The sequence below is a fragment of the Natator depressus genome, chromosome 26, assembly GCF_965152275.1.
Source record: "Natator depressus isolate rNatDep1 chromosome 26, rNatDep2.hap1, whole genome shotgun sequence".
Lineage (NCBI taxonomy): Eukaryota > Metazoa > Chordata > Testudines > Cheloniidae > Natator > Natator depressus.
In genome coordinates, this window is record NC_134259.1 from 7992818 (window position 1) to 8009686 (window position 16869).

General features: G+C 45.6%; 1 protein-coding gene across 6 annotated transcripts in view; it reads left to right on the forward strand.

The window, feature by feature from the left end:
- The window catches only part of DPYSL2 (dihydropyrimidinase like 2), a 92112-nt gene extending 77528 nt beyond the window's left edge, over positions 1–14584 (forward strand). For 4 of the 6 annotated variants that reach the window (XM_074940085.1, XM_074940087.1, XM_074940089.1 and 1 more), the window contains exons 11-14: positions 1038–1208; positions 6892–7071; positions 8974–9151; positions 11691–14584. In XM_074940085.1, coding sequence (XP_074796186.1) covers positions 1038–1208; positions 6892–7071; positions 8974–9151; positions 11691–11782 — 621 coding nt within the window. In that variant the 3' untranslated portion in view covers positions 11783–14584. The remainder of the gene's footprint in view (positions 1–1037; positions 1209–6891; positions 7072–8973; positions 9152–11690) is intronic. The other 2 variants (XM_074940086.1, XM_074940088.1) reach the window with 1 other exon arrangement.
- Positions 14585–16869: the final 2285 nt, after the last annotated feature.

Genomic DNA, 16869 nt, shown 5'->3' on the forward strand with positions numbered 1-16869 from the left:
GGGTCCGATTCCCATCCGTCCTCTAGTTGAGGAGTTCGGTTACGTGGTTGGGTTACATTTTGTTTGCCCTCCCCCCCCCCATCTTTTGTTTTATTCCCCTGTTTAGCATCTAAAAAGGGCACTAACCAAAAAAAAAAAAAAAGCGAAAGTGACCTTTAAACCAGAATCTAGTGAACGTTGTCTGCCTAGAGGTAGACTGCCCACCTTTGCTCCTTCCCACTTCTGGGCTGCAATAGGGGGCTGGTGTGAGTTAGAGCACCCTTAATAGCTGCTTGTAGGCTGCTTTGTAGACTAGAAGTGCCAGTGTAGAGCACGCTGGTGACTCTTCCTCTGGTCCCTTGCATGTCTCCTCCGGCCCGGCCCCAACAATGCCACTATACCAGGGCTGCACAGGAGTTGAACGTCGGGCCCTAGGTATCCCTTCTCAAGGGGCTGAATCAGAGACTAAAATCTGGCTTAAAGTTCTCCAGCCCTCACGGAGAAAATGTAATTCTTTCCACCTCTATTCTCTCTGTGTTGACTCAGATTCCTCCTCTGTAAACTGTCTAAGAAACTGATCCTACGGGCAGGTTCGGTGCTGCTTGATTAAGATTTGCACTTCTATAGGGAGGCAGTGTGGCCTAGTGAATAGTGCACTGGATTGGGACTTGGGAGACAAGGGTGCTCTGCCACTGATTCATTGAGTAACCTTAGGCAGGCCACTTGCCCGCCCTGTGCCTGAGTTTTCCCATCTGGAAAATGGGGATAACAGCAGTGACCTTCTTTGTTTTTTTTTAAAAAAGAAGTGTGTTGAGATCTACTGCTAATAAGAACGAGGTATTATGGTGCTTTTAGATCTTTGAAGGAAAGATATTAACAGAGCTTGGTTGTTGCAATTAATAAGTAATGTTGTCTGTACAAAGCCAGCCACCTCCTCCATCCAATGGTAACAAATCTCTGTCTAGCACAAGGCCCTCAGGAATCTGCTTTCGGCAGGAGATGCTGTTAGTACAGGTTTGTGCTTTGCTAATGCAGTCATGTCTTTGCTCCTTCACCAGGTGACTGGTAAAATGGATGAGAACCAGTTTGTGGCTGTAACCAGCACCAACGCTGCTAAGATCTTCAACCTGTACCCACGGAAGGGCCGTATCGCCGTGGGCTCTGACGCTGACCTTGTCATCTGGGATCCTGACTGTATCAAAACAATCTCGGCCAAGACTCATAACATAGTGAGTACCTTTTGCAGCTGAGCCCTGCCTACTCTCCCTTCTGCACCAAGCTACAGCCGGCCTGCTGTAGTACCGTAGTACAGAGGCTTCCCACAGCTAGGTCGATGGAAGAATTCTTCCACTGACAAAGTCGCAGCTACACAAGGGGTTCGGTTGACCTAACTACAGTGCTCCGGATGTGAAAATACTCACCTCCCTGGGTAACAAAGCCAGGTTGTGCTAATTATTAAAGTGTAGACCAGGCCTCTGTAGCCGAGCACTATGCATAGTGAGAATTCTGGTCTGGTTTTCTCCATAATGTGCCCAACAGCTCCCTCTGATCCAAGGGGATTGAGAGTGTTTGATGCACGCCTGATTCTGGTGCATGATCCCTCCTTGGCACTCCAGGGGAAGATGAAAAATCTGCCATAAAGCCACATCCTTCACACTTACACCCACCGTTACAATGACTGTCGTGTAGTGTCCCCCTGAGACCATGCACCCCATGTGCACGCTGCCACAGCAGGACCCATAGCATGAAGGAGCAAATAAGTGTTCGCTGGCCCACAAACATAGGACTAGGAACAGTGGTTTCACACTTAGGACGGTCTGCATTATGGGGGTCATTTTTCAGCTAATAAATGGTGGAATGTCTCTTTTGCGGATGGGCGGGGGGGGTGTTCAATTAAACCTAAGATGAGCACAGTTATGAACTGGTTTTTGAGACTTAAGTTTTGCCAATGGCTTCCTAGTGATTATAGTGGGTAGAATCAGACATCTGGATCCAAGCGTACTCTTGAACTTTGCAGAGTTTGAATGACAGATTCAGATTTTGCAGACTGAACTCCTCTCAGTTAAAAACACAGCCTAGTTTAACCAGGAGCTTTCACGCTGGCTGCGGGATTTCTGTGCCTTGTGCGATTCAAAGGGTTAGACGAGCTGAATGAGAGTAGTTCCTTCTGGCCTGAAAGTGTATGGGCCAGATTGTCAGCTGGAATAAATCAATTGAGCTCTCCTGGCGCTGTATTAATTTACAGCAGCTGAGAGTCCAGCTCCTTAAGCCTGCGCTCCAGCAGTTGACTAAGTAGGTCTCATATTCTAAATGAGAGAGTACGGACCAGTATCAGCAGGCAGGGCCAGCTGAAGTTCCCCATGGCCCTGCAGGAGGACAGGAGAGAGAACCACCACTGTGTGGGTCTGTTTACAACTGGTTTAGCTGCTGGCTAAAAACTTAGGGAGTGTTTCCTTGGAAAAACCTCCTTGTGCTTTTTCCATGAATGGCTTTATTCACTCCACTGCTGAGAAGCAAAATTTTCCTCCAGAGACTGGATCCCTGGGTACATTAACAAAGGCTTTGGAAAAAAAAAAAAAGTTTGGCTTGCTTTTGTGTTCCTTAACACGGTCGAACTTGGTAACTGGGCTAATAGCTTTGTTATGGTGGATGAAAGAGCCTATATAAAACACAGTTTACAAGGACTGAGTGGCTCAATAGATGATTAGGAGCTGGATCAAGTCCTGCTTTGGCTGGTAGCATCTGAAAATTCTTGCCACCCGATGGCTTCTTTTTGTCTATATGATGCAAGTATGGTGGGTTCCCAAAAGGCATGGAGCTATATCACAAAACATACAGGGCCTGACTTTCCATGGATTTACAGCAGTGTAATCAGGATTAACTCCTTCCAATTAGCCAGCGCCATGAGAGCTCGGGTAGTATACAGCCAGAATAGAGCAGAGGAGAATCAGACCCACCCTGGAGAGAGTTTCAGAAGACTTACTGATTTAGGAGCACAAGTCCCCTTGATTTTTCAACAGGACTTACTCACCTTACTTACTAGGGTGCGTGTGTGAATTTCTGGCTTTGTTGGCAGTCAAGGGCCCAGTGAGTGACCCTCATACTTCCCAAAGATGGCCTCTCAATATCAGGTTAAAGCATGTTTGTGAGACTGCCCTATCAGCCCTGCAGATGGAGGACCTCAGGCCCACCTCCTTCGAGGTAATTAGGTCTAACTTCCATTGAAATCCATGGGAGGTAGGTGCCTACGTACCTTTGATAATCTGGGCCTCATTCTCTCAGGCTGCTAGTCCAATACCTCTCAAAAGCTACCTTTTAAAACCCCAAGAAAGGAGAGACTTCAACTGAAGACAAACCGCACAAACCACTAACTCGTAAGCAACAAATATCTAATTTTCATGCAGGTATCTACCCATCCAGAGATCCTGTCACTGTCCAGATAGGTACAAGCAGTCCATAAAGTAGACGTTCATTTCTAAATGGCATGTTGATAGCCTCAACGGTCTCCCAGGAGGCATTAATATTTTTTATATTACAATACCACTTAGAGGCTGCAGTTGGGGGATCAAATCCCCATCATGCTAGGTGCTGTGTAAACATGAAGTAAAGAGGTGGCCCTTGCCTGAAAGGCTTCCACAGTTGGTTATAAAAAGATGGAGGGGTGGGGGAAAAGAGGATGAGGTTGTAGGGAGACTCTTCAGATGGTTTTGTCGTCCCTTATTTGGGTCACAGTAGCAACTGGAAGCCCCAGCCCGTTCCCACTGAACTACATGCTGTATAGACTTTTGGCCCCTGTGAACTGTGACCCATACATGATGCTCTTCTGTTTATCTTGCCCCTCCCAGTGGCATCTTGACAGAAGACTAAGCTTTCCAGGTCAGGGACTTGCCCTGCATAGCATCTGTTAGTTATTTTGCATCCGTAGGACTTCTTATGTACTTGGCGATGGAGGCAAAAGTGATACAAGTGCAGAATTATTAGTATCCCTTATTTTAAAGGAACAACATTTTACTAAAGATACAACCAAAGCTGGTTTGAAACTCAGGAGACGCTATTGACCGTTGCAGAAGCAGAGCTAATGATTATGGGGCACCAGCTTATTCTGTTGTTTTTACATGTTAGAGCAACAGCGCATTTCCCGGGATTTCACAGCTGTGCCCCTCTCGGGCAAGGAAACATTAAAGCTAGAGAGGGAACCGGTTGTATTTGGAACGAACCTAATTCCTGTGCTTTTATCCTAGCTCTCTTCTGGGCAGCCACAGCCTTTTTTCAGACTGGATCCCCTTTGCTTTAACCTCCATTGGAATGGTAAAGCTGCAGTCAAACCCACCCATAGTTATAACACGCTGAAAGCGCAGACTCCATCATGAACTCCACAAAAGTGACTTGGATCAAGTTGCTATTCCCCCCGCTGAGATGATCACAAGAATACCTGTTCCCAAACAACATGTTAGTAGAACCCTTCCTGCCAGTACAGTTAAGGGGTGGAGCATTTTCCAGTGATTCTCCTGGAATTCCTGTTTCCTCCCGTCGCCACCCCCGAGTCAAATATTTCAAATCCCATTAATTGAGAGCGAGCAATCCTATTAGAGTAAAAGAAGATCGCCCTCGTCCCTGACTCAACGAAAATGTTGACACGAAAACCGTTTTGCAAAGCTCAAAATTTAGCTTTAATCTAATTAGGATTATATATATATATATATATTTTTTTTAACCATCACTGAGCAGTATCTGTATGCTTCTACTCTATGTATTAGTGACTCAGAGGTGTTTCCAATTGTTTGACTACACTCATGGTTCATTCTCAAAACACCAAATAACTGAACTGAGCCATTTTATTGCCTAAAGACAAAACAGTACAATAGGAAAAAGCGATATCAGTGCCCTCCTCCTGGGGAGCAAATTCTCACAGCCTGTTCACCTTACGCAGAAGGTGTGCTTCAAAGATACGCATCTCAACTAAAACAATAGGGCTCTGATCTCAGTTGGGACCAGTAATGGGGTGCACTCCCCTCTCATGAGTGCCCCCTTGGCCAAGTGCGCATGCCTGCACACACTTGGATTGTCCCCGCTCTGCCCTAGGGCTCCCTCCCTGGAGACAATGTCTGCACCCTCTTTGGGGCTTCCTGGCTTCAGCTCTCCAGCTGGGCCACGACAGTTCAGTTCCCCCTTTGGGGTGCCTCAGTGTCCAGGCCACTTCCCCCCACTGGCTAACGGACCCAGGCCTGCCCACTACTCCAGGTCCCAGCCCAGGGACCCTGTAGATTGCAGCTGTTGGCTGTGTCCCTTTAACTATGTCACATGGCTTCTCTAATGCCCTGGGCCACCTCCCTGTGGCCCCGTGCCATCTTCACCTTACTTCAGGGCCTTGTCCTAATGGAGTCCCAGCAACCAGCTCAGGGCTCCTTCTTGCTCTCCCTGGCTTCTGGCAGCATTGCCCTGTCCAGGGTTCTGTAGCTCCATCAGCCATCCACATGCCTACAGCTCCAGCAAGGAACTGAACTCCTTCTGGCCCTGCAGCTCTTCTTATACTAGGCTGCTGGGCCCTGATTGGTTGTGTCCCACACAGCCACTCTACGCAGCTTGGAGGACCATCTCCACTGCCCTTTTTTGGGATGGGGTGCGGCAGGGCCATGAGGTCTCCAGCAGGGGGTCTCAGAGGGTCTGGTACAGGATGGATTGGCAATAATAGAATACAAATCTGATTTAATAATAATGCATACAGTACTCTGAGCATAAAGCAGGCTGTTATTTGCTTCTCTCTTACATGATCTTTGTCTTTTATTCACATGTACTTAGAATAAAAGCTTGTTCGGGTTTGATATAGCAGGAGTATTTCAGAGGGACTGATTTACTAAATATTGTTTATTATTAGGATAATCCCTCAGGGCTTTATACTATTTAATGATATCCAAGTAAGTTTTTTAAAAAAAAAAAACCTGGGAAGATAGCAGGAATTTCTATAGGTAGTGTAGAAAGGTCTATCCTGGGCTAAATCAGGCAGGATCTGTTTTTTAAAAAAAAGTGTCTGAATGACGATTTTAAAATGTAGGCCTTAATCTATATCAGCGTGGTACCTCAGGACCCCCGATGAGATCAGGGCTGCGTTGTGCTAGGCACTGCTCAAAACACAGTAAGAGCTTACAATCTAAACCAACATGACAAGTAAAGGGCGGGAGGGGGGAAAAAACCAAACTTCCTAAGCGTGGGTCAAAATGAAACAGGAAAAATTTGTAAGAAAAAACGTGATCCTGGCATTTTTAAATTGAATTTTTACAAGCAACACTACTTACCCTTCCCATCTTACAGAGGGGGAATGGAGGCAAAAGGAGGGATTAAAGTGACTTGTCCAGGTGACAGAAGTCTGTGGCAGAACTGAGAATGGAACCCTTCAGAGTCCCTGTCAAGGGCTGTAACCATGTGACAGTCCTTCTGTTCCACGATGGGGGGGTCAGTAGGAAGGGCTGGTACTCAGCACCTCTGAAAATCAGGCCCAACAGTGAAGGACTTCTGTGGGCTTTGGATCAAGCTCCTAAATCCCTTTGTCAGCCATAGACTAGGCCCTGTGAGGTTCCAAGCCTAAGAGGTGTTAAACTATAGTGCATCCAAATTTGAACTTTGGCATGTGTTCATCATTCTAATTTGTGCCCCATTGGGAGTTCTGCCTGCGTAAAGACATTAGTTACTATTGCTTTTATGTCACCACAAACATTGGTGGTGAGTGCATCGACACTGTCACCTCTCTCTCACCTGAACTCTAAAATTTGGCAATCAGCGTGGATTGTTATTTAAAAAAAAACCCCAAAAAATGGGGGGGGGGGGCGGGAGGGAATTCTTACTAGGCGGTAGCTTAAGACATGGCATCTTGCATTGGAATGAACACTTGGTCCTGATGTCTTCTTTTTGTCCTAGTCTCTGGAGTACAATATCTTTGAAGGCATGGAATGCCGTGGGTCTCCACTGGTGGTTATCAGCCAGGGAAAGATTGTGTTGGAGGATGGGAACCTCCATGCAACTGAGGGCTCTGGACGATACATCCCCAGGAAGCCATTCCCTGACTTTGTTTATAAGCGCATCAAGGCAAGGAGCAGGGTGAGTATGTCCATGAATGCTAGTTAGCTCATGAAGCTTCTACGTTACGGGGCTGGTGAACAGGTGACATCCCCACCCCACTTCTTCCATAGACAAAACAGTGGGTATTGTCCACATTTACTTTCTTCCCTGAGTTGGCTTTTATTTTCTAAGGTAACTTTGTAACCTAAGTCTGAGCTTGGCTATCCCTGCAGAATCTTTGTCTCTGCTCCTAAATTCCCTCGGTCACAGACAGGAGTAAGAAGAACTAGTAAGAACGATTTGGTCTGGCGGTCAGGGTGAGTCAACAAAATGACTCTGCAAGGTACTAGCATCCTGTCACAATAGGAAAAGAAAATAGTCAACTTAAACACTATCATCCAGATAAATTTACACTTTAAAATAAAACTAATTATGTTGTTGACTTTGTTCCCTTTGCATTTTATCGATCTTCAAACAATGAAACTAGGCTAGTCGCGCTTGTTTCAGGCAAATAGTTTGATTCTCTTGCGATTTGGTTTGCAGCGTTGTTGGTTTAAATTCAAAAGTTTTGGAAGATTTAATTTAGTATGTTTTGCACTTAGGAAGGAAAAATCTCATGCACAATTACAAAATGAAGAGTAACTGCTGGGCAGTAGTTCTGCTGAAGAGGAATGGGGGTTAAAGTGGATCGCAAATTGAATGAGTCAATGTGATAGTTGGGGAAAAAAAGGCTAAAAATTTGGGAAGTATTAACAGAAGTGTTGTATGTAAGATACGGTCGGTAATTGTCCCACTCCGCTCAGCTGGAGTACCGAGTCCAGTTCTGGGCGCCACATTTTAGGAAAGATGGACAAATTGAAGCGCACCAAAAATGATATAAGGTTTAGAAAACCTGACCTCTGGGGAAAGGTTACAAATTGCATAATTAGTCTTGAGAAAAGAAGGCGAAGCTCTAGAATAGGCTGACAAAGGAGGTTGTGGAATCCCGGTCATTAGAGGTTTTTAAGAACAGGCTGGATAAAACACCTGTCAGGGATGGTCTAGGTTTACTTGGTCCTCCCTCAGTGCAAGGGGCTGGACATGACGACTTCTCAAGGTCCCTTCCAGCCAGACACTCTATTATGAATTGAAACAAATGTAGTGAGAGGGTTTCTACTTTTGAAAAATAGTGAATTTAGGCTGAGGCAAAAATTGGTTTTAAAAGGATATACGAAGCCAAAACAGAAGCAATTAGAGAGATCCTCAGCCAGTAGAAGTCAGCATAGCTGTACTGAAATCGGCATAGCTATACAGATTTACAACAGCTGAGGATCTGGTCCCTAGAGTCCTTCAAAATGGAACAGTCGCGTAATTATATGTTTTGGTTAACTTGTCAAAATCTTTAAGGGAAATATTCCATGCTGTACTGATGTATCTGCAACACTGCCCTCTGCTGGATAGAATCAGAGGAGTTTGCTTGGGATTATACTTTGTCAAAGTATTCATTGCAAGCGAGACTCCTTGTGAACGTGTTTTGAAATGTTGATGGGGAAAAAATGGATTTGCAATGCTTTGAAGCCAATGGATTTATACTGCTGGAGGCCCAGGAGGACTAATGTGGAATCCCACGATTTGGGGATACTTGGGTCACCAGAAAAATTGTTTTCCCGTCCAGGTCTGGTTGACCTTCTCTCACAGTTTGTGAAATTACATTCAATGCAAAATAAATTATTGCAGCCAAAGGGGCAAAGGCTGGTCTCCCTTTCACTTGTGCAGTTGAACAGCCATAGTTCTCAATCAGCGTCAGCACCATGCAGAGATGTGGCTTTTAAATTCTAGTGCAAAAACTGAACCTTGAATCAAACATCTCTGACTTGGTGACATCTGGACCCAGTTCAGGTCTCTTCCTAACGCCGCCTTTAGCTTTGCTGTTTGGAGGCTCATTGCTTGTGTTTTCTCCAGCTGGCTGAGCTGCGGGGCGTCCCCCGGGGCCTGTATGATGGGCCCGTCTGCGAAGTATCTGTGACACCGAAGACTGTCACACCAGCATCCTCGGCTAAGACGTCTCCAGCCAAACAGCAGGCCCCACCTGTCAGGAACCTGCACCAGTCTGGATTTAGCTTGTCTGGTACATACTTATGTATGGCTAAATTATTACGTTGAAATCTTGGTTGTTTTCTTGTGGGGCCGTGGGTTCGGTTGCAATAACAAGAGAAGGCAGGGACGGGGAGGGTTAACAGCAATGAGATTCATTTCACAGCAGAAGGAAAAATCTGGATAGAAGCCCTGCTAGAATTCTGATTTATTTCAGTGCCAAAGCAAAGGAATCTATATCTCCATCCACTTCAAAGGGCAGGGCCCCAAGCTGGGATACAAGTTAGGTAGCACCATTGTCGACTTTTGCCAAATGAGGATCTGGCACTTTGTATTTTTCACTTTTTATCTTGCAATGTCTATGGCTGAGTTTTTTCAGCCATGATTAGCTTGGCCAGAATGGGAGACAATTACACAAGCTTCCTTTATGGATCTTGAGTGGCCCAAAGATTGACATTCAGGGCCAGATTCTATGGAGCCAGGCTGGTGTACACCAGGTATGTGGGATCTGGCCCATATAGTGCAGAGCGGGGCAGTTTTGCAGGGCATGCATGGGCAGTTTTGTATACCATCACAGGATACTGCAGAGAGAAGATTCTTCCTGAATTGGGAAGAGGGGGTTTAATGATGAAGTATGAAGAGACAGTGACTCAGTGTCTGGGAGATAGATCCAGAGACGAGGGGTAAGGCTGCCTTACTGCTAAATTGAGAGCTGATCAGGAAATTTACTTTTTCTGCATGGAAGATTTTTGATTAAAGCCAAAACTGATTCAACTTTTTTGGATTTGTCAAAAAAAAAAAAAAAATTCAATGAAAATCCAAAATTTTCTGACAAAAGTGAGGGAATAAAGAAAGTTTTAATTTTGGGGGTGGGGTGGGTGTCCAGGTCAGTGACTAGTCCAGAGAAGGCCAAAATCAGAGTAAAATAAGAGTACCTACTTAGAAGGCCAGAATTACAGGGTGGAAGCTGGAACAACTCAATGAAAGAATAGGATGGGTTTGAACTTGGAGATGTAGTTATGGAAACCAGGAGGGCAGTTGTGATGAGACAGCTGGGAAGTTCATGTTGGCCGGTGGAGCAGTGTGAGGCTACTTTGGTTCTGCTCCCTGAAGCAAAGCAATCACCTCACCAAAACCAGGGTGGGCTGCCTGCAGTTTAGAGGAACGCATTAGTTTTATTCAGAGAGAGGCATCTCAGAGAGACTTGCGGTGCTTTTAGCGGACTTGAAAGCAAGCATTAAAAGTTATTTCAGTACTTCCACGTGGTTCTAGTGAAACTCACCTGTGGCTGGAGGTTCTCAGCATAGGCAAGTGTTACACATCTCTCTCATTTTGTGCTGAAGCAATCGGTTGAGGATCAGAAGGATGATTTAATGAGATCCCTCCTTCCACAACAAATATGGCAAGGTCTCCCACTAAGTTAATTTAGCTGGGAGGAGTGGGTGGACCAAGTGTTTGATAAAGGGCTAGTAAGCCAGCAGCATGCCTCAGCAGAAGCTACAAAACAGGGAAAGCTAGGAGGGGGAGTTTCCTCCCAAGATGATGCTTCTAATTGGCAATTAAACCAAGTTAGCATTGGGAGGGGGGAGGAAGGGGAAAAGACTAACAAATTTCTCCACTCACCAGCCTGCCACTTGAAAGCTTTCCCAGTGCCCTCTGCTTCTCCACAGTCTAACCTAGCCCCTTGTGATCACAAAGAACCATCACAAAACAGCATGAACCGATGTGGTGCCCCTTCCCTGAATCTGCAGGCAGCTCCAGGGCCGCTGCTGCTGCTCAGAGCTTCCACTGAAACAGTAGCACAGTCTTGTCTGTTTTTAGTATTGCTGTTCTGCAACCCAGGGGTCAGTCCGATGTCCAGCCCCATTCTCTGGGCACAGAGCCTTCACTTCCCGCTCAGCAGTCTCTCCTCCTTTATATCCCAAGCAGCCAATTTAGAGCCCTTCCACTGAGCACCTGATGCAGCGAGAACAAGTGAGCTGAGGTTAAAGCTCTTGTGGGCTTCGCTGTGGGCCACATAGTGCTCCCTCATTGTGGCATGGGGATAGAGAACCTCTCTTCTAGGTTGGCAGTTCAACAGTCTGCTCACTCCCCCGCAAAGCCATTAGCACGGATAGCCAGTGGCCACCAACCTACCTAGAGCTCTCAATCTAATCCATGTCTCAGGACCCAACATCTTAATTAATGGGGCGGCCTCAGCAGGGAAGACTAGGACTCACTCCACTACAGAATGTGCTGTACTCTCCAGTGCTGGTCCCTGTGGATTTGGATTAGAGCAATTCAGGACTTAATGATTCCCCACCTTGCAGAACAGCTGCCTGTTTCGTGATTCCCCAAGGCTGGAAATCAATTGATTTCCATGGAAATTAGGTGCCTACATATCTTTTTGAGGAACTGGGCCATAGGGCTTAATTCAACCTGGCCAAAGAGGCTATTATCAATTCCAGTGGAGCTGCATCCTTTTAGACCCACGGGCTAAATGCAGCCCACAGACGGCCAGCAGTGTCACGGGTCTATGTTACTGCGTTGAAAGCTACTCAACTCCAGCACTGCACTGACATGGCCTCTTCTCTGTCTCCTTCCAGGTGCACAGATCGATGACAATATCCCCCGCCGCACGACTCAGCGCATAGTGGCGCCACCCGGTGGACGTGCCAACATCACCAGCTTGGGTTAAGGAACTAACCTCTCTGAGGCCGCCTAGCGGACCAGGGGAGGGGGCAGGGTACCTGGAGGCCCTTTTGATTCTTTTAGAGCCTGTGACGGTTACTGCGGGCAACCAGTGTGCTATGGTGCCACTTCAGTCCCCCTCAATCCATCTTCCTCATCGTCACCGATCCCACTCAATTCCCCCCTCCCCATCCCCCAATCCCATCACATTTAAAGAAACAACCCGTTTGATACGCTGGACATGCAAAAAATCAGTTTAAAGAGGGTGTTTGAGATGTGGCCTCTGTTCCCATTAAACATCTCTTGACAAAGGAAGGATAAAGTGAATTTCCCGGGAGCTGCCTTTTTTAAAAAATAAAAATTGCTTTTTGAGATGTCCAACACAGCAGTAATTCAAAGGGTTTTTAAACTGGATATTCCTTAGGGTCCTGACCTGCAACAGCACAGCTAAATGAGGGCAGAGGAACACAAGTCTAAACTTATATCAACATTCTCCCCCCTCACAATCGTTCTGTGATCTCACCGGGTATCTTAGTACAAATAGGAAGCCTGTGTTAGAAACTGACAAGATGCATCTTATGCAGTTGGGCTGAGGTTTTGCTGTGTTTTTCCTTCTGGATTTTTCTGCAAATTAGATCATTGAGGAAATTTTAAAAATGGAGTACTTTTTAAAATGTTTTGTACCATTGTGTTTGCACAGTCTCATCTCAGGAGTGGACCTCCCTCCCCCATTCGTGTCATAGCTTCTGACCGTCACCACAATCATTTGGTTGTAGGAGCTCATAGCATCATTTCAGCAAGCACTTGATACTTGTGTTAGTTCATGGACACTTCTAGGCCTCAAAGCGAAGCTATGATCTCCCTCAAAAAGTCTCAGGTCCTCAGCCGGTGTCAATCAGCCTAGCCCCATTGAAGCTAAGCTAAGACTTAATTGACACCAGCTGAGGATGTGGAACTAAGTCTCATGAAAACATTTCCTCAACAGGCTTTTCATTTGTGGAGGTGAAACTCCAGAAGCTGAGGTTTTAGTCAATAAACTAGGTTCGTTTGGCAGTATGTTAAATTCAGTCGCGTCCCCCCACTTTGATGATCAGAAGAAGAGTAGCCCTCCCAAGAGCCATCATTTAAGATAGAAAGAAACTTCGTTAGTATCGTGTAAAGACCCCTGGTGAAAGCAGACAAGAAAGATCTTACCAAGGGCCATTCCAATTACAGGGCCAGAGCCACAGCTGGTGTAAATGGCAACTTTGTGGTAGCTATGCTGATTTACATCAGCTGAGGATTTTGCCAATGATTTATGACATTGTTATACAATAGATCATTGCACAAGGGCAAATTTCATCCTACCGGAAACACCCAGGAAAAGGCCTTTATTTAACCCACCCTAATTTAGGGTCAGTGGTAGTTCTTTGTCCTTACATACTAGCTAAATCCCATATCGAGATTGCTTAGTGCCTGTGAGCTAAGGCCCAGATCCTCAAGGGAATTTAGGTGCCTAACTCCCATGTAAATCAGTGAGCATTAGATGCCTTTGAGGAATTGGGTGCTGATCTTTTAGCTCAAGCGATGGATGATCCTCATTTCAGATCCAGATGGCAGTTGGTTCACATGCATCATTTAAGTCCTTCTCAAGCTGCATTTTGAGGGCTCGGGGCCTTGGTCTGGTTCTTTGCACAGAGAGTAATCTTTCACCCATTGTCACAGCATTTATCTTCACTTCCTTTTTGTCCCCTGCAGCATTGGTGGAGCCCTGGTGGTCCCAGGATATGCGGGAGACAAGGTGGATGAGGTAATATCTTGGTCCAATAAAAGATATTACCTCACCTACCTTGTCTTTTTTGTCCCCTGGTATTCAGGGGCGTCACCTGCTTCTTCTGTTTGTATTTTTGCTTGTGCATTCACTTTAATTTTCCACGTTTTAACTCTTAAAATGGTGTTTACACGTTCTTAAGGGAAAGAGATATATGCAGGCTTTTAAAAACTAAAACCCAAATCCGCTTTTGTCAAGTATCAAAGCTGGGATTTTCCAGGGGTCTTAAAGCAATTTAGGTACCTAAGTCCCATTGGCTCTCAACACCTAACTCCTTGAGGCGCCTTCAAAAATATCAGCCTTAAAAAAAACAGGACAGTATGTTTATTTGTCCAGCCATGTTTGATTTTGGTTTAACTCTTGGGTCTTTCGTTTTTCCTAACAGAGATTGCACTTTTGTTAAAGTAATCAGTAAAACCTAATATATATTGCAGCTGTTTTTTCCACCTGTGCTTTAAAATAAATTGGAACAAGTTAGGGAGAAAAAAAAAAACCAGTCGTTTCAGTTCTACGAAACATTCGCAGCTCTTCAGTATTCACTTGAGTCTTCCTTGTTTGTTTGTTTGTTTTCCCTTCACCCACTGACTTTTCAGGTAGTTTTGTTCATTCATTACAAGGGGGGAAAAACAAGATTTTTGCAGGCTACGTCAGCATGTTTTTCTGTGGGAGCTCATTTGCTTTGTGTCTGTTTAATGGATGTCATATGTAAATGCTTAAAGAAAAAAAATGAGACTGACTATTAACCGCAGTGACTTGAAGCTCTAAAAATAAACAATGTAGGATTTAATACTAGCTGGATTTTAACCCTTGGATTTGTGATTGTGAACTATGAGAGGAGGAGCTGTAAGTGCTAAAGATGATCATGTGTGTAGACAAAAAGTACTGATATTTGACCATTGTCTCAATGGTAAACCCCACCCCAAAGTCTTGTGTTTTATTCCTTACAAACTGTGTTATATTACCATGGGAACGCCTAATAAAGACAAAATGTTGTGGTTCCACGAGGTGTGTCCGTGTCCTGAGGTGATCAGTGTTGTATGAGTGTACACGGGGGTGGGGAGGGCAGCCCTCAGCTAGCATAGATTGGCATAGCTCTGTTGACATCAAGACTGATTTACAGCAGCTGAGGATCTGCCCTGTGCTAGACATGTCTTGGAACATGCTGGTCACAGCTGAAGGGAGCCCGAGGGGATGGAGTCCTAGCCAACAAGAATTGCCAAAACAAACCCATCCCACTGGCGCTCCGTTCTGTCATCTCAGTGGGGAAGCCAAGGATTGAGTGGTCCATGGAGACTGAATCAACCACTCTCTCCTAAGAGGCACGTGAGTAAGGGACAGTTTGCACCACTGCTCCCTGCACTGTTCTACTATAACTGTGTAACTCGTGGCCTTGTCTCCACAGGGCTCGAGCCAGCCTCTTTCACATGCAAATTCACACCATTATTTAAGAGACTTTTCATACCAGGTGTCTGATAAACACAGCATCTGGCAAAGCAGAGAAGTGTGAATTCCCACCATCATTTGTCTGAAAACAACACCCTCAGTTTACATAGTTAAGCAGTGGCCAATGATCTACAGCAATCTGCTTTGATCAAAGGGGAACCAAAAAGAGATGAAAGCGGTTGGCACAGCTCTCAAGCCTCCAACGGGCACCCATTTGGACCGTGTGCAGGATACAGACACTGAGTGAAGCACGCAAACAGAGAACTGAGCTAGAATCATCACAGTGGGCGGGGAAAATGCTGACGAACCATTTTTAATGAAAGTTGAACTGCTTTGCGGAGATGGTGCAATTTCAAAGTTGCAGTAGAACCCAGGCAGGTTTCCAGCGGAACCTTGCAAGCCAGGCAGGTTGTGAAATCTTTCTGGTTCTGTGGCAGTTCACCAGCCCAGTTCCTCAGCAACCTGGGATTTCAGGCTTCCAGGAACTACAAGCCTGGGAAGCTTCCAAGGTACAGAGAGCTCCAGGGCAGCCAGCCAGGCAGATTGCCCTGACTCTCCGACCCCAGCGCTTTCCGTTTTGCAGAGAATTTCAAAGTTGCTAGTTTTTGTTCCAAATGGGAATGAAATCCCATGTCAAAATCCTCCACGAAACAGAATTACCTTTCTCCACGCAGCTCTAGGAAGCATGAGGTGTCTGTTCATCTTTCGGTTGCCTATGTTCTCTCCATCTCTTTCAGAATATGCCATGGGCTCTAAATTCCACAGGGGCAAGGAGGGACCCTGATTTAATGTCTCAGCTCAAAGGTAGCGTCCCTAACAGTGCAGCTACCCTTTATTACAGTAGTAATATTGCACTGGGGTAATAGCAGTGGTAGCATAGGAATTGAGCACAAGCGTGAACTGCTGTCCCCATGGTTGTCAATGGCAAAACCCCCGCTGATTGTCAGCAGGGCCAGACTTCGCCCCAATCGTGCTATGAGTCTTAGTCCCATGGTTCTCAAGCACAGAGGGACTGCTACGAGCAAAACAATGCTTAACAATATTTTGTCGGGAATTGAAAAAGGCAGGTGCGCAGGAAAAAGCCCTCTAGCAAAGACCTTCATTCGACTAATTTGCTTATGTTCTCTTGTCTCAGCAAAATGCAACAATTTGGTTACTACCTCCTTACGCTAGACAGTAGCACATATGGAAACACCCTTCCAGGGTGTTTTTTTCTGGCATGGATTTCTCTGAAGATGGGTTTAGATAAACTCAACTGTTGAAGTGTTTCTACAATAACGTAGGGCTGAACTATGAAGCCAGCCCCTAGCATTAATATTTAGTTCACACACATTGGTGGGGCTTCCACCTAGTGAGTGGTCATTTTGGGATTTCCAGTCTCCTCAACCACAGAAAAGGCTGGCCCCAGGGAATCCATCCCAGGATTTTCAATGAGCCCAGCATAGGCCGGGATAGGATTTGGAGTGTTTATGAAGATCTGACATGCTCAATAAATTCTATTAGTAACTGAGGGACAGAAGCTTGAAGGGGAGAAGGGACCATTTAGATAGAGTCTGACCTGTATAATGCAGGCCATTAAATATCACCATTATCCCTGTATTGAGCACAGCAACTTGTGAGAATAACAGGGTGCTGGAACAATTTGTATAGCGGGATGCTGAGAGCTATTGAACCAAACTGTAAACCCTGTAGATGATGGAAACCACTTCAAGCCAGGGGGCGCCAGCATGCCCCACACCGCTAGTTCCAGCACCGATGGTGACTAAAGCACATCTTCTAGAAACATCTGGACTGACTTGAAGTCAGAAAGAAGAAGAATCTGCCACTTCCTGTAGTAGATT